This window comes from Pleurodeles waltl, chromosome 6, assembly GCF_031143425.1.
Source record: "Pleurodeles waltl isolate 20211129_DDA chromosome 6, aPleWal1.hap1.20221129, whole genome shotgun sequence".
In the NCBI taxonomy this organism is placed as follows: Eukaryota; Metazoa; Chordata; class Amphibia; order Caudata; family Salamandridae; genus Pleurodeles; species Pleurodeles waltl.
Window position 1 is genome coordinate 117,618,109 of NC_090445.1, and position 21,333 is coordinate 117,639,441.

The window sequence follows — 21,333 nt, forward strand, 5'->3', positions numbered from 1 at the left end:
GTCCCAAAACAGCTTGTTATACTTCGTTTCAGCAGCTTGAGTCCTTAACCATGCCTCTTCCTGTAAAACCTTGATCCTGGCTGTAAATACCTGCTTATAGTTGTTATGGAGTGACCTAGTAACCATATAGTCCCTGGGAGAACTATATAAGAGCACTTTCAAATGTTGAGAGTCCTGGGTTTCATGGGTGGTCAAACCACCAGCAATTTCTAGTTTGTAGATTTTTGGAATCCATGTCAACAAAGAATTAATGCATCCTGTGATCTGATTAAAGCTAACGAACAGCTTTTCATGGTCGAACACTTCCCCCAAACAGTAGCCAATCTTGGCTGAATTCTTAATTATTACTTCTTGTAAAATACTGTTAGGGTCTATTCCTGACCATTTAATTCTTATGCCACTAGGCCTAACTAGAGTAATATTAGGGACTGTAGTAGCTACATCACTGTTGTTAATCCAGAAGAAAAGGGGTAACATGATCACTCATTGCAGTCGGGATGACACTATGGATACCAACCAGATCACGGTCAGAAGCAGGGACCAAAACATGGTCTATAACAGTATTGGCATTTTTACCAATAAAAGGGGGATCTGCTCCCCAATAGGACCATGTATCCACTCCACATACGAAGATCATATTAAAAAAATTAGGGGGGTTCAGTGCATTTCCATGATCATTATGACAAAAATGTGTGATACCATCCTATTCTAGGCTAGAATAGCCACAAATCTGATTAGCAGGAAGAGGGCATGTCTGTATATTAAAATCGCAAGCCCATTTCAATACAAAATTGGAACGTATAGGGTGTAAAAAGGCTTCCAAGCCCAAATCCAGGGCATATACCACCTTACTACGGGAGATGTCAAATACATTGTTATAAAAGTGAACCAACACCAGATCCGGACCCCCCTTTGTAACTAGCCATATAAATTGGGTGTGGGGTCCTACAGATGAAAGCCTTTTACCAGTAACAGATAGCTTATTAGATATTAATATTTGTAGCCCTCCTTTGGCCCGCCCTACTAGAGAATGTACAGCACCCAGAAAATGTGAGGAAAAGCCCTCCACATTGATTGGGTTCACACACCACGTTTCCTGTATGCAGACAACATCAAAACCACTAATCATACACAGCCAATCTGGACAGCCCAGCTTATTCTGTAGCCCACACACATTCCACATAGCAAATTTATAAACAACTTTATACTCCTGACTGGATTTACGCCTATGGGGTTCCACTGATGGTGGCAATTTAAGAATACAGTTATTTTTATTACTAGTTAAAAAAAAGTCATAGCAGTGTCTGCAATACAACCGTAAGATTCAGGTATACATAGTGATTTGGGGTTAGGCAAAGCTACAGCAAAATCCAACAAATTGTCCTCATTTCTCTCCTAACAATGGGGAGAAGAGTGGCCCCTTCTGTGCTCAAGTCAGTCATTATCTTGCAGCAAACTCAGACCCTGAAACCTATTGGACATGGTTATAGGGGAAGTATACAGAAAATCATGCTTAGTCACCTGTCGATTATTTGTCTTGTCAATATATAACAGTTCAATACTTAGTAAATGGTGGTAAAAAAAAAGCCCAATGGGAGTGAAGCCAAATGTTCCTTCCAAATGGAGTATTTGCCATCAACCTTGCTAAGGTTTCCTCTGCAAAACTAGGTTGCTTAAAATTGATGATGATGATACAGTCCTCTTTATAGTTTTTCTTTAGCTGGCCCGTCCAGCCTACTCTTCTGGTCATCAAAATTAGATTGGTTCTATTAGCTGGAAATATATGATTCGCACTGAGCAAATGCATGCAGGGCTAGAAAAATCATGAAAATGTTACTAGGCCTGCAGGTCGAGTAACTTAAATAATCTACTCGACATAACTGTAAAGTACCTGACCTGTAGACGGGTCTCAAATTGAGTGATCGTAGGCAAATAGTTTACAGAGTTGCCTTTATCTTAATTCTCACTTATGATTGCACCTTCAAATATGTGAGCTCAGCAGTTCTGCAGTACAAAAAAACATCTTTTGTTTGATTAAGTAGACCAAAGTTTGCTGCATGCATCACAAGAATCTAGCTCACATACCCATGAGGTATTGCCCACATAACCTAGGACTTCTTTTAGTTTACTAACAACATTGGCCATCAGGGCAGGAGTGTTTCTCAGTTTGTTTAAACACTAAATTTTAATAAATATATATATATATATATATATATATATATATATATATATATATATATATATTACTAAACCATGATGTGGTAACATATAGTCATCTACAGATAGTAATTTTCCAGGAAATGTCCAAAAACCTCTCCACTAACTTGCACCTTTACTGATAAAACTATATAGTGTATTACCAATCTGTGAAAATTGGGTTTCAGAAAACATATACTTTGCACATCAGCCTGTAAAGTATTCTGATTTTTCATCCTATTAAAATATTTTTTCATCACACAGAAATATGAAAAAGGGCTTTCACAATTACTGAAATATATTTTTAAATGTTTGCACAGTTTACTTAGTAATTTAAAAGCTGGACCTGATCAAATAAGACTCACCAATGCGAGTGGTATGGTCGAGTGGATTTTTCGAGCCCTGGGATGACTTTATTCTTTAGCACCTCCAGGGGATTCACTTAAACCAGGGTTCAGAGGGGGGACATTAACCAGGACTGTCACATAATGACAGCAGGCCGGAGGTAAATTAATAGATACTGGGCTATATAAAGCCTCTGTATCATTACTCCCTGGCAAGTTTAGTGGTGGTGCAGACATGTGATTAACTGGGCGGATGGTTCGGTTGTATACTGTCCATGGCAATATCGGTGTTGGTGGCAATATACCATCTGTGGGATTCAGTCTAGAAGCATGACTAATGCGACCTGGTGAAATAGTGTGCTTACTACTAGCAAACTCATTTATAGTGGACCCTGGACCCCCTTCATGTGTAGGAGGATCCAACTGAGCTCGCACTGATGCAGGCAAGGATTGGGAAAGATAAGAGGCTGGAATGTCAGTTCTTATTGGCCTTATACTAAGCAAAAGTTCCTGAATAACTTCGAATCCCTTGGTGATAGGTAAAAGCAGGTTTTGCATTAACCCCCTGACATTTTCAAGAATTTTATCTTGGAAAACAGTCAGTGGATCTAAAGAGGACGTGTTACTCTGGGCAAGATGATTAACAGCATTGATGTCCTATTGAGCCACTGTGGAAAGAGGCCCTGTTTTTACCCCCTGGTGTCTTTTCCTTTTGGTTGGAGGGGCTACCGGCAGGGGCTCTATCTTGAGGTAATATTAATAATTGGCTGGAATCCTGCCTCTGTTCGCGGCCATGCTCATCAGGTCTAGGAAGGGCTTCTAAGGTGGTTTGCTGACAGTCACTGGTAATCACAATGGAAGGCTGTGTGATTGACTCTGGAGATGGTACAGTATCAGAAGCCACAGCTACTGTGACGGCCTAATCTGGAGTCATTATTAGAAGCCGGGGACCCCGGCCTAAGTAATTTGATGATTTGAGCTGCAAAACAATACACAAATATACAGAAACAAGCATTCATCAAACAAATACACAAATGACTAAATATTTTAATTCACAAGTATAAAAAGCATCTAAAATGTTATTTAAATGAGAAGGTTGGACCTTTTCTAAATTCAACAGAGGCCACCCATTGCCCATACTGCTCTGTTTGATGCACTTGTAGTGCTCCCACAAGTCAATCTGAGGATACCACCTACATTTTTAGCCTACAATTTCAAATTCTTTTATATTTACAGAATGTTTGAAAATGTTCAATTTACATTTTGCTTCTTTATTTATATATCCTTTATTAATCTGTTAATATTGTTTAATTTTCTAAGCAATCATAGACCATCTGAGTAGGTGCCACAGACACCTAGGGGTCCACGGACCATAGGTTAAGGACTGCTGATCTATGGCCAAATTCAGCAGTGCTTGAAGGAGGGAGGTGGCTTATCTAAGAAACAATCATTCAGCAGCAAAATCTGCATATTCACTGAAGACATAGCAAGAATATTTGCCAATTTCATTCCCTAGTAAGAAACCTTTTCCTACCAAGTAGTGGTGCAAGTCTATTGCATAAGGACTTTACTTAACTGCTTAACATAAACACACTTTTGGGGCAAACGTTCTTCCCCACATCCACAAATCTACTTTTTTGACTGAGTCGACATGTAGAGGAAAAGCCTAAATTTTGATAGTAAATTCTGGTAGAGAGTTTTCCTTTCAAATACATTGACTGAGCGCGGATCCTATAATTTTCATTGGCCTAAAACACATTTCTTAGGTAATGCAGGTATAAGGAGCAATGATATAGAGAGATCAAAGTACGCTCTTCCAATGGAACTCTGCCCACTACAATAGTTGCAGACAGTATGGTAACAATTTTAAAGGAGGATAGTGGTGTCTTAGCTTGCAAGGTTATAATATGACAGAGAAAGCTATTCTCTGGGGGCTGCTGTTTAGATTTAGTATCATGGCCTCTGTTCAGGGGAAAGCTGTTTAGATTTAGTACCCTGGCCTTGTTCTCCAGTTGAGATGATAAAAATTGAAATCACAAAGTTCTCAATGATCCAGTATAGGTTACTTTGCTTGATATCTAGACATCCATTTAAATCAATGTCAGTATCATATTTACCCCTAGGTGGGAAGTCTTGATGGTACTGGGACACAATACTAAAGTCTTACTATTGACCTGCACATATATTAACTCCACAATATCAGTTTGCTCTAAAGTGCCAAGGTAAGTAGATGAGGAGTTAGAACAGCAAATCTATATTTCCCTTTATAGACTTACCTATATACCGGATATAGTGGTAGTCAATATTGTGGAGTCAATATGTGTGCAGATCAGTATTGCTGACCTAACTTAGATATTCTGACATGCAAATAATATTGCTTACGCTTAGAGATGTCCTTAGTATTTGGGAGAGCATTGACTTTGAGCTCCTCACCCTGTTACTAAACATCTAGGCCCATATTACGATCTCGGCAGGGAACCCCGCCGAGATCGGCGCTGACGGTCAACAGAAGACTGCCAACGCGCAGAACCCCCCACCGGCCACATAATAAACATCCCCTGGGCTGGCGGGCGGAAACATTGTTTCCACCAGCCAGCCCAGCTGGAAGCAGGGCCTGAACATTGATGCCGGCTGCAAATGGAGCTGGCGGCAATGTAGCAGTGCGGCGGGTGCAGCAGCACCTGTCGCGCATTTCACTGCCCATAAATCGGGCAGTGAAATGCATGACTCTGCTGTGCATGGGGGCTCCTGCACTGCCCATGCCAAGTGCATGGGCAGTGCAGGGGTCCTCAGGGGGGCCCTGAGTAACTCATTCCGCCAGCCACCTGTAACTGCACTTATCCAGTATTGGTATCTTTCATAGATTCACATGCTTTGATCTTCGCTGTCGTCAAAGTGGGATTCCCACGGTATCCTAAAAAGCAGTATGCAACAACCACAGTGGCTACAATGAAAATAGGCCTTAAATTTGCTAGTCTATCCATGTCCTTTCTTAAAATAGACCAAACTTGAAGCATAACCAATCAGGCAACAGCACCCTCTAGAACACTCCCAAGAGAGGATCCCTTCTGGAGATTTTCAGCACTAGAGTGAATTATGTATCCTGAGTTAGTAAAGGGAGCCTCCAAGGGGAGGAGGGTTGGTCACATGTGAATCTATGAAAGATACCATTACTGGATTGCTGCAGTTACAGTAAGTAACTAATTTTGTATCCAGTGCTGGATTCAGAATAACAAGCAGTATTAACCATGTAGAATAAGAAAATTGTAGCGGATGGTGGGTATGAAAGAATTTTGTACATCCTATATCATAACTTATATAGTGTAGTTATAATAACAGAAAACTGTATTGAGAAATGTTCGACATAATAATAATAATAACAATAATAATAATCACCAGTATTAGAAATAAAATTCTTCATTACCATAGAAGATTACCTTACTGGAACAGATGGCATAGGACTGCTTGACCCACGGCCGCATCAGTTGTATGTGTGGACTGGAAGCAGTAGTGCTTTGTGAAGGAGTGGGTATTCTTCCAAGTAGCAGCACAGCATATTTTCTCTAACGGAATTCTGGCAAACAGAGCAGCAGAGGTAGCTACTGCCCTTGCTGAATGTGCTCTAGGCCACCTTTCTAGAGGTGTTCCTGCTGCAGAATGGCAGAACTGGATGGTTGCTGATAGCCGTCTTGCTATCATTGTCTTTGTTACTGCAGTGCCCAGTCGTATACGTCCGTAGGACGGTAATAATTGGTCAGACTTATAAAACGTTTTAGTGTGTTGAAGATAGAACTTAAGACATCTCTTTACATCCAATGGGTGGAGGGATTTTTCTGCTGGTGATGCTGGATTGGAAAAATATGTACAGAGAATAACTAGTTGATTGAGATGAAATTGAGAAGGAACTTTAGGAATGAATTTTGGATTTGTTTTGAGAATGACGAAATCCTCAGTAAAACGTATTAGAGGTTTTTGAGTAGTGAAAGCTTGGATTTCACTGACTCTTCTGGTGGAAGTGATCACTAGTAGGAAAGCTATCTTCCACGTAAGAAACTTGAGGTCTGCCTTATGTATAGGTTCAAACGCAGTTTTCATTAATTGTGAGAGAACATTAAGGTGCCATTCAGGAGGGGGCAACAGTAGTGGAGAAAAAGCCCTGAATAAACCTCTCATGAATTGCTTAATTAGTCATGATGAACAAAGGGAGGCCACGTCTGAAGAGTGTCTATATGTTGAAATTGCTGCTAAATGCACTTTCACTGAGGAATGCACGAGCCCGGATTTTGCACGCATTAACAGATAAGGTAATATTTGTTCTGAAGAGACCTCATACGGATGTAAGTTATCTTGTGTACTCCTGAGACATGATCCACCCTCAAGGAGATGTTGTGGCTTGTTAGCCAGTTCCATAGTTTCTGGGCTTCTTGTGAGAGTGTTAAGGATTTCGCGCCTCACTGCTTGTTGATATAATACATGCTGGTTGTGTTGTCTGTCTGCACCAGTACTCGAGAGCCTTGTATCCTTGGAAGGAAGGCCTGCAATGTGAGGAAGATGGCTTTGAGTTCCAAGCTGTTGATGTGCATCAGCTTTTGTTGGTTTGACCATTTCCCCTGGATTTGCAGATCTTGGAGATGACCTCCCCATCCTTCTGTTGATGCATTCGTTGTAATTATAAACTCTGGGACTAACGGCATATAAGTGAGGCCTTGAGCCCACCAGTATAATGCCTTTATCATCTTTGCTGTAACAAAAATGCGATCTTCGAATGATCCTTGTGATCGGTTCCACTGAACTTGTAATTCCTCTTGCAACTGTCTCATTTTCAGACTTGCATTTAGAACTAGGTTGATTGTGGAAGATATCATACCTAGGAGAGATTTGTATAACCTCACTGAAATTGACTTTCTTCTTGATATTGTTGTGGCTAAAGATGTCAGTCACTTTTGTCGTCCTGTGTAACGAAAGCCTTGTTGTGCTGCGTGTCCAGAACAGCTCAGAGAAACAACATTCTCTGAGGGGGTATTGTGAAAGATTTTTTTCCGTTGACTGTGAGACCTAACTTTTGAAAGAGCGTAAGGTAGTCCTTTGTAGCTTTGTGTGTTTCTTGTGGAGTTGAGGCTTTTAGTAGCCAGTCGTCTAGGTATGGAAAAACCTGATGACCTTGTTTTTGGAGAACAGCTGCAACTGGGACTAAACACTTGGTGAAAATGCATGGGGCTGACTTGAGTTCGAAGGGAAGGAGTCGAAACTGAGAATGAGTACCAGCCACTGTGAATCGAAGATACTTGCGATGCTTGGGATGAATGGGGATATGAAAGTACACATCTTCCAAGTCTAGAGATGTAATATAGTCTCCGTTGTTTAGGAAATTTAAATGTCTGAAAGAGTGATCATTCTGAAAGTTTGCTTGCAGAGGTATTTGTTTAGATGCCGCAGGCCTAGAATAGGTCTCCATTCCCTGTTTTCTTTCGCATGAGGAAAAAACAGGAATATAATCCTTTTCCTTCCACTCTGACCCTTTGGAACTTTCTCTATTGCTCCTTTGTGAAGCATCAATTTGGTTTATTTTTCCAATAAGTGAAGATGAGGGGAATGCGCCCCCTTTGGGGGGTTGTTTGGTGGTTTCAGTGTGAATTCCAAGGTGTGGCCATAAGCAACTAGGTCCAATACCCATTGATCCGAGGTGATAGTTTTCCAGTCGTGGAGATATTTGGATATATTTGCCCCTACTTGATGATGTAAAGGTTGAGCAGCTGGTACTTGGACTAGGTCATTGTTTGCGTCCTGTGTCTCTGGATTGATGTGAGGACCTTCGGCGAGCTCCCTGTTTAGAGAAACCAGCCATAGATGGTTGACAATACGTTTGTGGTGCTCTATATTGAGGTTGGTAAGGCTGAAACTGTTGAGAGCGGTAGTAGGAACCTCTATAGGTGGAAAAACCTTGCCCCCTTGCACCACTGAAAGGCAATCTTCTATACTGTAAGGCACCTAGGGATTTAGCGGTGTCAGTGTTTGTTTTAATGGCAAGAAGAGCCTCATCTATTTGCTTGCCAAAAAGCATATCTCTGTCATAAGCCATATCCAGAATTTTTGTTTGTACTTCCGGTCGAAATGAAGTGGCTTTGAGCCAACCCTGACACCTCAGAACAGCGGTGCCTGCCAGCTGCCTGAACCCTGGTGAGGAAATATCAATGGCTGTGTCAATGATCTCAGAAGAAGCACGTTCTCCTTCCTGTAAGATTTTTTTTGCGTCCTGTCTTTGGTCCTATGGAAGGAGCTCAATCATACATTGGATATCGTACCACATATGCCTATCATATCATGCCAGGATAGCCAAAGCATGTGGCAGCTCTCACTGTAACGCCTGACATGAGGGAAAATCTTTTGCCTATAGTGTCAAGGCGTCTTCTGTCTCTATCTGGTGGCACTGAGATGGGGCTGCTGGATCTTTTGATTTTCCCTGCACGGCTTGAGAAACTATGGAACCCGGCCTAGGATGTCCTGTGAGGCATGCAGGGGGGGATCATCAGGGGTCCTGTATTTTTTGTCAATACAGGGCAGAACTGCTGGTACTGTAGCGAGGTTCTTCATGATCCTAATACCCTGCTGCCATAAGTGGTCAATGATGGGAATGGACCTTACTGATTTCCGAAATCATATCAGAAACAATCAGAATGCTTCACTGTAATGGGTAGGTGAAATCTTTCCGCTGCCCTTTCCATAATACAATGAAATCTCCCAATGTCTTCCGGAGGGGAGTCAGCAGGAGGGTGTTGAGGTGGAGATGGAGTAATCATCCCAGTCGTCTAGTTGAGCCGGTAGTTCACCTTCTTCCCTGGCCTCATCTTCTGATGTGGAAGGATCGTCTCTGGGAGGGGAAACAACACGTGGTGGTGGTGGTGTTATTCTAGGCGTAGCTGGAGGCGAGATATTTGATGGTGGAAGAGGAACTGTACGTGGAGGGGTTGATGGTGGTACCACTGTCTGTGGAGGAAAACGTTGTCTGTAGTCTGATAAAATGTCTTCAAGATCCTCTAATAGATAGCGATGCATAAATACATCTTTCTGAGAGCTATGGGGTTCCAAATAGTACTGTTGGTGCTCAGTGTACTTATGAGTAGAGGGTTGATGATAGTATCCCTCAAGGTCCTGTCTCTGGTCATCCTCATAATACTCTTCCTCCTGCGACTTAACATGGAGTTCTGAAGGACTATGAGCTGGTCCAAAAGGTCCTTCCTCATCTGACTCTTCCATGTCTAAAAGGTGACTTGGGAGAAGGGATGAACTGTTTGACGTGTATGCCAGAGAAGGCTTCTAGAATATTTTTGTTTTTGATCTTGTCGATGGTGTCGTCGTCTGTGGTATCGTCCATAGTGGGATCGTCGACGGTGGTGTTGTCATCAACGACGCCACCCATGAGGTCCTAGGCATTGACAACGTCAACTGCGTGATTTTTACCGTCGTCGTCGGGGAAACCATCATTGCTGAAGATGATTCACCTTTCGTCTCTGAGGTTCTGGTCGAGAATATGGAAACCTGAAGTGAAGATGTAGTCATCGTTAGTATAGATGGTCTCGTCAATGATAAGGTGGTGACGGTCGTCATCGACGATGTTGCCATCGACGGTAATTTCATTGTCGACAGGGTTAGAAAAGGAGATTTTTCTCCTGTCATCAAAGTGTCTGAGGTAACTTTAACTTTTTGCTTTTGTGGCTTACATGGAGCAGCTGGAGCAGATGAAGCTACGCCTGCAGTGGAGAGTTTTTCTTCTTTTTTCTTAGAATGCCTCGACTGGTGGTGAATTTTAAGGGATTTTCTGCTCTCCTCAGAAGATCTCTCCAAAGGTCTTGCCCTCTTATGTGACTTAGGCGCAGGGTCACTATCTTCATCAGAAGATGTTTTTTGGGCTTTAGTTTTCTGTAGCCACAGCAAAAATCTGACTTCTCTGTCTCTCAAAGTCCTAGGTGGAAAAGTATGACAGATTTTGCATTCGTTTGCCTTATAAGTAAGGTGAGGGCAATAAATATAATTTTTATGTGGATCATCCACATGGATTCTCTTTTTCCCCAAAGGTCTTGCAGGGACGAAAGAGGCCTTTAGAATCAGACATAGTTGGAATACATGAAAATCCAATACCTTTTTGAAGTAATTTGTGGAAAAAACTGAGCAGAGCTTAGGGAGATTCCCTTCACAATCCACATGTGGTGAAAATCTGACGAAGGGATGGTCTCTTGGGAGTGTTCTAGAGGGTGCTGTCGCCTGATTGGTTATGGTTCAAGTTTGGTCCATTTTAAGAAAGGACATGGATAGACTAGCAAACTTGAAGCCTATTTTCATTGTAGCCTCTGTGGTTGTTGCATACTGCTTTATAGGATACCAAGGGACTCCCATTTCGACGACAGGGAAGATTCAAGCATGTGAATCTATGAAAGATCCAATTCTGGATAAACAATATTATTTATAGGATTAATATTCTGGTACTATGGCCTAACTCTAACCCTTTAACTCCAGTCCCCTAGCCCTAACTCTAACTGTAACCCTAACTCTCATCTAATAAGCTTTCCCTCATCCTAAACATAAATCCCATCCACTAATGCTGTGAGCACACTCATCACTTTCAAGGGAGTACCCTTATCCTAAGTCCTAACACTAACCTCTTCACTTACCACATCTCAATTTCTTATTATAGTCATAACTCTAATACTAAATATTATCTTTACCTTCACCCTTCCCCAATGCCCACATCAATCCCTAACACATCAAACCCTAACCATAGCCTTATCCCAAGGATTATGTATCTTACCCTAACCTTGACTAAGGAGTTCCCATACCCAAACCTTAACCTTAATCCTAACTCTAACCTTTTGCATTGCCCTAAAACACAGCTTTATTTCCTGTTTGTTTTAACTTTTTGTGTAAACTAAATATTTTCATATTTTCAGTTTCTCACTTTGGTCTGCCTCACCTTTATTTCTGAATAACTGTCCCCAAAGTGTTGAGGGTGATGGTGCCTAACACCTTTGCTCGCTTATGAACAGGTACAAATAGATCATGTATCTCTGAGAGAGATCAGACTTTTTAAAAGTCATGGCTGACAGCTACTACCCAGCCAAAACACAAATGCACTTAGGGATGCATTTAGAGTATGGCGGTCCAGAGGCTGTATGCCTGAGGTGGGGTTCCAGCTTCTCCACTGGCCCATTTACATCAGGCCTGCTGTATCCACACACAACCACCACATCAGGGCCTTTCTCTTTCCCAACAAGCACTTGCCTCCTTGACAATAATCACTTTAGTGAAAACAAGCACTGGCAAAGCCAAAAGGTCTCGCCTATGTGAGAGCTATTGGCTTTGGCAATGTGTTTTAGCCAAGCTGTACCCCAGTGTGGCTGCTGTTCACCATGGCTAAACGTTAGCGGCATGGAGTGGGTTGAGGTAGATTTGGATAGACTGGAGTGGGGTAGGTTGGGGTAGAGTAGAACAGTGCAACTTGGAGTTGGGTGGAGTAGACTGGATTGGGCTAGAGTGGAGTGCGGATAGATTAGAGTAGGGTCAGTTGAGGTAGAGTAAGGTAGACTAGAATGGGGCAGAGTGGAGTAGATAGCAGTAGAGTACAGTGGGGTAGATTGTAATGCATTAGAGTTGAGTAGAGTGGGGTGGGGTAGATTGAAGTTCAGTAGGGAAGATTGGAGTGAGGTGGAGTGGGATGGATTGGAGTGGAGTAGATTGGAGTAGGGTAGATTGGAGTATGGGAGTGGGTTAGATTAGTGTGGTAGATTGGAAAGGGGCAGATAGGGGTGGATAGGGGTAGTCTGGGGAGAAGTGGGTTAGACTGGAGTGGAGTGGGTTAGATTGGGGGACACTGGAGTGGGGTAGATTTGAGTGAATTGGGGTAGGTTAAAGTAGGGTAGATAAGAGTGGTGTAGATCGGGATAGAATGGAATGGAATATGCTGGGGTAGATTGGAGTGGAGTGGGGTAGATTAGAGTGGAGTGGGGTGGGGTGGAGTGGAGTGGGGTATATTGGGTGAATTGAATAGGACAGATTGAAGTAGAGTGGAGTAGATAGAGGTGAGTAGGGTAGGCTGGAATGGAGTAGAGTGAAGTGGTGGGGCATGGATTGGAGTTGGGTAGATTGGGTGGATTAGAGTAGGGTAGATTGGATTGGGTTTGAGTGATTTGGCATTGATCAGGATGGGGTGAGGTAGACCGGAATGGGGTGGAGTGGGGTACATTGGAGTGGAGTAAATTGGTGTAGACTGGAGTGGGGTGGGGTAGATTCGAATGGGCTGGATAGAGTGGGTTAGACTGGACTGCAGTGGTGTAGTTTTGAGTGGAGTGTGGTAGATCAGAGTGAGTGGAGTGTGATAGATTGGGGTAGTGTGGAGTGGAGTAGATTGGGGTGGAGTGGGGTAGATTGGAGTGGGATAAATAGGGGTGAGGTTGGGTAGATTGTGGTAGACTGGAGTGGGGTACATTGGGATAGAGTGGAGTGGGGTAGACTGGAGTGGGGAAGATTGGGGTAGAGTGGAGTTGGATAGACCGGAGTGGAGTTGAGACTGGAGTGGAGTGGGTAAATTGAGGTGGATTAGAGTGTGGTAGTAAGGAGTGGGGTAGATTAGGGTGGAGTGAAATGGATATAATGGGGTAAATTAGAGTACAGAGAGGGAAACTGGAGTGGAGTAGGGTAGATTGGAGAGGTGCAGGGCAGATTAAGATGGAGTGGAGTGGAATAGATTGAAGCAGGGTAGATTGGTTAGATCAGAGTATGGTACATTGGAATGGAATAGGACAGATTGGAGTGGGTAGAGTGAAGTGGAGGAAATTGGAGTGGAGTAGATTGGAGTGGGGTAGATCGGAGTGGGGTAGATCGGAGTGAGGTAGATGTGAGTGGGGTAGGGTAGATTGGAGTGGGGTACTTTGGAGTAGATTGGGATGCAGTAGATTGGGGTGGGGTAGATTTAAGTGGTTTGAGGTAGATTGAAATGAGATGGATTGGGTGGAGTGGGTTGGACTGAAGTGAGGGGAACATTTGAGTGGTGTGTGGTAGATTGAAGTGAAGTGCCATGCTGTAGATTGGGGTAGAGTGGAGTGTGGTAGATTGGGGTAGAGTGGAGTGGGGTATATTGGGTGGATTCATGTGGGGTAGATAAAGATGGAGTACAGTGTAGTGGGGTAGACTGGAGTCGAGTGGGGAATTTGGGGGAAGAGAGGAGTTGGGTTTATTGGGGTAGACTGGAATGGAGTGGAATTGGGTAGACTAGATTGGAATGGGGTAGACTGGGGCAGGGTAGACTGGAGTGGAGTGGGGTGGATTGGGTGGAGTAGATTGGGTAGACTGGAGTGCAGTGGGATAGTGTGGGTAGACTAGAGTGCTTTGGGGTAGAATGTAGTGGAGTGAATAGATTGGGATAGATTGGAGTGGATTGGGGTAAGTGGTGTGGAGAGTGTGGAGTGGCATAGAGTAGAGGGGTGTGTTGTGTCGTGGAGTGAATAATGTAGAGTGGATTGGCCTGGATTCAAGGGGTGTGGAACATCATAAAGTGTCTCAAAGTGGAGGAGCGTCAGACTGGAGTGGAATGTTGTAGAATGGAGTGGTATAGAGTCAAAGGGCACAGAGTGGAGTGTTGCAGAGTGGTGTAAAATGGGGTGGCATAGTATGGAGTATGCATGGTGTGGCAGTGCACTGCCATTAAAGACAACACATTTTCAATTCCAATAACAGTTACATTTGCACCAGCATACAGTTTTACTGCGCACAAACGATAATGTGTGGAAATGTCATCATCTAGTGCATTGAAGTGTTTTGATCTTATTCAATATGTTGCCACAACATTTCTGAATTACAAGAAAAGGAGTCATCACAACTTTCCTAACTCTGATATATTTTGAAACATCAGAACAGTTCATTTTTGTTGTGTGCTAGAAGTAATCACATCCTATAACCTCTACTCTCATATGGATACTGAGCAGGACTGTCACACAAATTCTCTCACTTTGAAGTCAGAGAAAGAAAAGTGAACACCAACCTCCCTTGGAAGACAGAGCCTGATATTTGACCTCTGTTTTTGAATGCACAGCGAATGTGACAAGATAAGAACAAGATTTAAAGGCCTGTTTCGAGAAAGCGAGTACTCCAAAGGATACAGTGTACAAGGCATGCTCATGGGAGGGATGACCTAAGGCTGGGCTGCCTAAAACAAATAAAGCCAGCAAACAGAAAGCAAGAAACTGAGAGTTACAAACCACTAAGCCAATATTAAGCAATCATTGAAATGCATTTCCAGGGAAGCATTCAGAATGCCCACAAGAAGTCATAGGGAACCAGATAGCTGCACTATCTGGTAGGCTTCGGCCTAAAAAAAACAGTTTACATGGCCCCCTAAACTGGGTAACTCTTCCGACATTGTGTCCACTGGGTTGCAGAGGTCACTTTACCATCCACATTAAATTAAGCCCCTAGATGACAGAGAGAGAAACGTGTCTATATTTGAACAAGATCACACAACCTGTGCTGCTATGTCCCGTAAGATGCTAGGAGTCAAAACGAAATGTTTCTTTGAGTTGCTAGCACAGGGGACTAGATAGAAGATGATATGTGCACACCACAAACCCATCCTATTTGCTAATTTTATCGCAGAGGTGGTACAGATCTTTATTAAAGCACCCACATTCTTTACATCAACATAAACAAATGCTGAACAAATGTTCTGTTCACATGCAAACATAAATATCCAGCCACAGATCTCGATCACAGGAACTAAAATGCAGCTAAAAACGGAATTTGTGAAGAACAAATGCAATGTCAGCAAGCATAAAAAATTAGCAAAAAAAAGAAGAGAAAGGGAAAAGGATGTAAATGAAACATTAAAAGCATTCTAAATAGGCTCAATGTTCAGATACTTAGGGCCTTCCTTTAGAATTTGGAATGTATTGAAATTACCCCCCCCCACCCACTTTCCGGAGGACACTTTTAATACATAAAGTACAATCTACAGCTGAATTTTCTCCACCATAGAATTATCATTATGGATGACATTTGGCCCGTGGATTTTGCTCCATAATTGGAATTTCCTCAAAAAATTGGAGGGTTTTTATTTTACTCACAACCCGAGAGGAATCCCTTTGTCTGTGCCCAACAGGAGACAACTGAGGAGGGTCAGCTGCTCAAGTGCATTCTGGGATATGTTCTTCAGGTCAGAAATAATTATTTCTCTTAAGTGAAACAGCCATTTAAAAGATGGCATAATTACCTTCATGTGCATAGAAAATGTTTGTTAATACTAACGTTTTGTAAAATCTAAAATAATATGAATATTTTGTTGGAGTAAAAGTTCCAACACCCGCTGTGTGTTTAGCAGACTATCAAGCATAAATCTGACAGCAGTCAATGATGGGGAAGTTTCTGCCAGCCCTAATAGAATTAGAGTATCTCAGACACAAAGAACCTGATTTAGAGTTTGACAGAAATGTTACTCTGTCACAAATATGGCAGATGTCTGGACAAACGTATTACAACTGCATTATAGCTTATGGCACTCATAATATAGCAGATGGAATATCCATAATGTTTTGATGGAGTTTCTTGTCGGGCAAACTCTAAATCAAGTTCCTAGACTAAAGCCTCCAAACGCCTAAGCCAACATTGAGTTGGTCCAAGCTTCAGAGCCAGACAACGATATATGCTTTTGCAGAAACGGCTCCTCCCTACAACCCATTTGTCTTCAGTGCATAGATCCCCTGTGGCCTGCCAGTGTTACTGTACCACCTTATGTTAAATGCAATTGCACAGCAAGTTCATACTATTTAACCCAAGTCTTCCTGGCTCGTACCATCTGAAGCATCCAGACATGGTACAGAAACAGTCCAGTGGCTTGGGTGCAGGTCCATACAAATTCCACACCTTTTAGGTGGCTAAATCAAAAGACCCACCCTCAAGACCCACTAATGAGGCTCCAAGGAGCTATTTGAATCTAGACTTAGAGATTGGAGACTCTGGCCTCTATGGGGCATATCTGTGTTCCAGTGTATTTTCCATCACCAAATGGGTACCAAGCTGATACTGATTATAATTACCAACCCACTAACTCACAGGGACCTACAAGCAGATAGGAATTTGGACCTCTTTTCTTGTCATAAGCCAGGGTCCTCTCACTGCCTTTGCTGACACTGACAAGGGGTCTAGCCAGGGTTACTTTTCTGAAGCCTCAGAAGCAGGGACATTCGAGCCTGAAGCAACAGATGCACATTCATCCATGGATGTGTCCCACTTCCTAGTCCGGTGTATGTGATGCATTTCCTCTAAGCCCTTTGCCTTCCTTTTACGTAAATAACGCCTCCCCTTCAGCAATACCCAGTGGAATAACATAAATGATGTGGTACCCTGGAGAATGTGCTGAGAGGCTCCTGAGACTCCTATATGTCACCGCTATTCATAGTCATGAGACTGAATAGGAGCCCCAGGAAGGGTGCCCCTGCCCTACAACACTGCAGGGGCTGTAGGAGCTTGTATTAAGCACTTGGCCATTTGCAGAAAGGTGCTTTCCTTCCTTCCCTCCAGTGGGCTGCACACAGGCCCATCTTTAGCCAGGCCTGACTGACCAGTGCCCTTACCCAATCCCTATGGAGATGTGAAGGATGCAGCATTTCCGGTGTACACAGCATAGGCTCCAGGTTCCTCATATCGCCACCCCTCTTTCCACTTCCTTTATGGTGTGAACTGATCTCTCTTGCTCCAGAAAGAGGATGTGAGGTCTGCATCCAAACTCTATTGCACCCCCACTCTGATCACTGCACCAGGAACCACCCACACCAACTCAATCCACCATGGAGTCTCCCACCAGTACGTCACTGCACTGGAAACCCACACAACACCTCACGAATGGGGATTTCCCAACTATTACCTCAAAGCAGCGGGCAGCCCCGTACCCTCACCGGACAGGGTTCCCTGGAGCTCCTCGTTGTACAGGTAACCACCATGTATTCATCACTCTGTCCAGAACTTTAAGTGGTCTGGGTCCCTCTAGGTGTCCGACTGGGTGGTATATGAAATAAACATTGAAACAGGTCCCTTTCGGGCACCGTATTAATGTTCCTAACTACATAGTCAAAAATACTGATCGATTTCTGAACACTAAATGTAAAAAAACGTTAAGGTAACCAATGTCTACGATTTAAGCCTTGTTATATATTCCACGTGTTTTACTTAATCTTGCGTTCCCTGAGAGTGTTAGCTATTTCCAGGATGTTGTGTGTCTTTTTTTCTTGTAGCAAATTACACTTGAATAGCGCATACTTTGAACTGAATCACTTCATGTTGTTTATAACTGGCCATCATTGAGAGCTCTGGAGTTGAGTCTGAAGGCATTGTGAGTTTCTTTCAGTGCCTGTCAGTGGACCAGGTATCCAGTATAGATGGTCACCCAATCCTTTTCCTCTCTGCAGGGCACACAGAGCAATGGTCATATATTCCAGTGGCAACTGTGATTCTGCGACAGCGTGTGTGAAGGAGGTAGACAGTTACCAAAAGACTGACATGGTGAAAATAAAAGTAAATGCAGTGGTTACAGGTAAGGGGGTGTTCTGTGTGCTTGGGTGGTGGTGAAGTGAAGGAGATATGAAGAAGCGAATTTATAAGAGAGTGAAAAAAGGGTGCTGATGAGGAAAGAGGTGAGGTGTAATATATGCTGATGGGGGAGCTATGAAGAAAAAAAACTGGGTACATGTCTAACAGAGTGAAAAAACAGGAGTGACTGGGACATTCTGAAGACCACTATTCCTTCCTCAGTTAATTCAAAGTCATACAATTATTTAGAACAAAATTATTGTTGCCATACATTTATCTAACAACCATTGATAAAAAACAATAGACCTGGCTGCTTTCAGGTGGTTGTGTCATATCTCTGGATGCAAAATCAGAAGGCCCAGAAAGGCTGATTAAGGCACCAAAATATTGGGTGACATACTATGGAAATTACAGAAAATTAGTTTGCGTTTAAGCCACGCCCTTAATTACCTGGGCCGTGCCCATTCTAGACACCCCTGACGCTTTTTTCATCCCACTTAAGAAATTGACTATTTCAGGAACCCTCCATCATCGTCCAGACACCCCAACATTTCACTGCAGCAGGGACAGTTGCAGTACTCACTGCACCAACAGCATCCTCCTCCATACACCTCACTGCACCAAGGATACACCCCCCCCGCCCCCCCCACATCAACTCACTGTAATAGGGACCAAAAGACACCGCTGCACCGAATGCCCCTCCCTCACGTTTTCACTGTGCATCCCCACAACAGGGGATCTACCCCGGCATCACACCTCGATGAATCAGAGATCCTCGCTCCACACCCTGTTGCATCAATGGCACTTCCCTCCCACACCTCACGCATCCAGGGTTCACATCTCCAACACCTCGCTACCTCAGGGAACAGTCCCTAAAACAGCACTATACAAGTAACAGCCCCCCATAATTAAAAACTCCCCTCTCGCAGCCTACGAAGAAGGTCCTCCTCCGAACATCTCAGTGCACCATGGACCCTCCACCCCGCCTCCCAGCACCTCGCCGCAGCAGTGTTTTAATTGTGATGCGCTGGGAGTTGAGCTTGCCTTGCGCCAGTGCCAAAAAGGTGCAGGTGCCGCTCCCCGCAAAACAAGCCCTCTTCACCTCCCTTTCCGATTAGCCTTACCCCGCTCCTCATGCCGACGCCTCAGTCCACGGCGGGTCCGGCTTCATTCGCCCCCATCTCCGCCCCACACCCCTCCAGCGCTGCCTCCCCAGGTCCCTCCTACTATCCGAGACGAGCTCCGCTCTGCGGGCCACACACTTACTGGGCTCGGTCACCATGGAAACACAGCCTCCTTCCTCATCAGTGGTCCATCTCTCCGCGGTAGGGTTGGGCTAAAGATGGGGGTGTGGCGGGTAGGGGGCGTGGGGATGCTCCACGGAGGGGATGGGTGTTGTGTGTGGTGGGGAGGGGGCATAGTGAATTAGCTTGGATTAGGACGAGAGACGCACCAGGTGTGAATGCACCATGTTTAGGTGCGTAGTGGAATCGACAGTGGAGGGGACATGGAATTAGGGGTGTGGGGACATGGAATTAGGGGTGTGGGGAGTCTCCACGACAGAGATAGTCTAAACATGGGGGTGGAGAGCAGATGAGGATTCCTAGGCGGAGAAGGGCAAAGAATGGGAGTAGAGCGGAATATGAGGAATCTTCACTGTGGGTGTGAGCCAAGGATTGGAGTGAGGGGATTCCACATTGCGTCGGACTGTGGGGAAACTTCGTGCAAGAGATGGTCACCAGACGGGCGTGTGCGGGGCGTGGTAGCGCCTAGAAAGCGTAGATGAGCTACATATTACACAATTGACAAAGTATTTTAGGGAGGTGGACGATCCACTGCAGCAAGCCCCTGATCTACCAATCCAGCCACATTCAAACGGGGCCTCGGGGCAATCAGAAGAACCCTTCAGCAGTCAAACAGTGTCCCCTTATGTCGTCAGCAGTGAAAGAGACACTGCATTTTATGACGTCATAAGCAGTGAGATTTCGTGCATCGCGACATCATCGCCAGCCAGACTGTTTTCTATGATGTCAACAACAGCTCTGGTTTAAGCTCCAGTTACCAGCGGGAAAGGGTTTCTAATGGATAAAGTTGAATGGAATCGTTTTTCGATTAATTAACTCTATATCTACAGTAGGTAACAGCAAAAGAAAACATACCGAATAAAAATGAAATCGCCAGACAAACCCACGCACACACAAGCACTTAGCCAATAAATACATCTATTATGAAGGGCAAACAAAGATCAAAATACCTAGCGGCTAGACCGGAATGGTAATGTTCACCGAGTCAAGATGGCATTTATGCCACAGGCTACAACAGATTAAGGGACATCTACCGGTTCACAATAACCATTAGCCAATTGCAAAAATATATATATTAATCTGTGAATTTACAGGTATGGACCTTTGTTTAAAAAAAATCACCGACAAGATATATATTTCTCGGTAGATTGAGGCCGACTAATAACTCCCTTCTATGACACTGGTCTTTCTTTTTCACAGCCTCATCTGTTGGTAAAGTCCAAGCTAATCTATAGAGGTTGTTACCTCATTGAAGGCAGGCATGCACAGTCCAGGGGGTCTGTTGTTGAAGGATCTTTCCCCTGCATAGACTTTCGTGGCAAAGTCCAACTACATCTCTAGTGGTTGGTGCGTCATGGTAGGTAGGCATGCACTGCCCAGGGGTCTGTTGTTGCTGGGCGTGGAAGAATATTTCCCCTGTATAGACTACGTAACAAAGTCCAACCACATCTCTGGTGGTTGGTGCGTCATGGAAGGTAGGCATGCACAGTCCAGGGGTCTGTTGTCGGCTGGGCACAGAAGGATATCTCTCCTGCATAGACTCATGTGTCGGAGTCCAACCACATCTCTGATAGTTGGTGCATCATGGAAGGTAGGCATGCACTGTCCAGTGGTTTGCTGTCAGTCGTGGAAGAATATCTCCTCTGCATAGACTGTGCGCAGTGCAGTCCAACCACATCTCTAGAGGTTGGTGCATCATGGAAGATAGGTATGCACAGTCCAGGGGTCTGTTGTCGCTGAGCGTGGAAGGATATCTCCCCTGCATAGATTTTTCGTAACAGAGTCCTACCACATCTCTAGTGGTTGGTGCGTCTTTGAAGGCAGGCATGCAGTCTAGTGGTCAGTTGTCGCCCGGCGTGGAAGGGTATCTCCCCTGCATAGACTCTACCTGTCAGAGTCCAACCACATCTCTAGTGGTTGGTTCA

The 21,333-nt window shown here is 44.0% G+C and overlaps 1 protein-coding gene across 1 annotated transcript in view; it reads right to left on the reverse strand.

The window, feature by feature from the left end:
- The window catches only part of ARHGAP23 (Rho GTPase activating protein 23), a 448,503-nt gene extending 429,193 nt beyond the window's left edge, over positions 1-19,310 (reverse strand). Inside the window, exon 1 of the mRNA XM_069237494.1 lies at positions 19,229-19,310. Coding sequence (XP_069093595.1) covers positions 19,229-19,240 — 12 coding nt within the window. The 5' untranslated portion in view covers positions 19,241-19,310. The remainder of the gene's footprint in view (positions 1-19,228) is intronic.
- Positions 19,311-21,333: the final 2,023 nt, after the last annotated feature.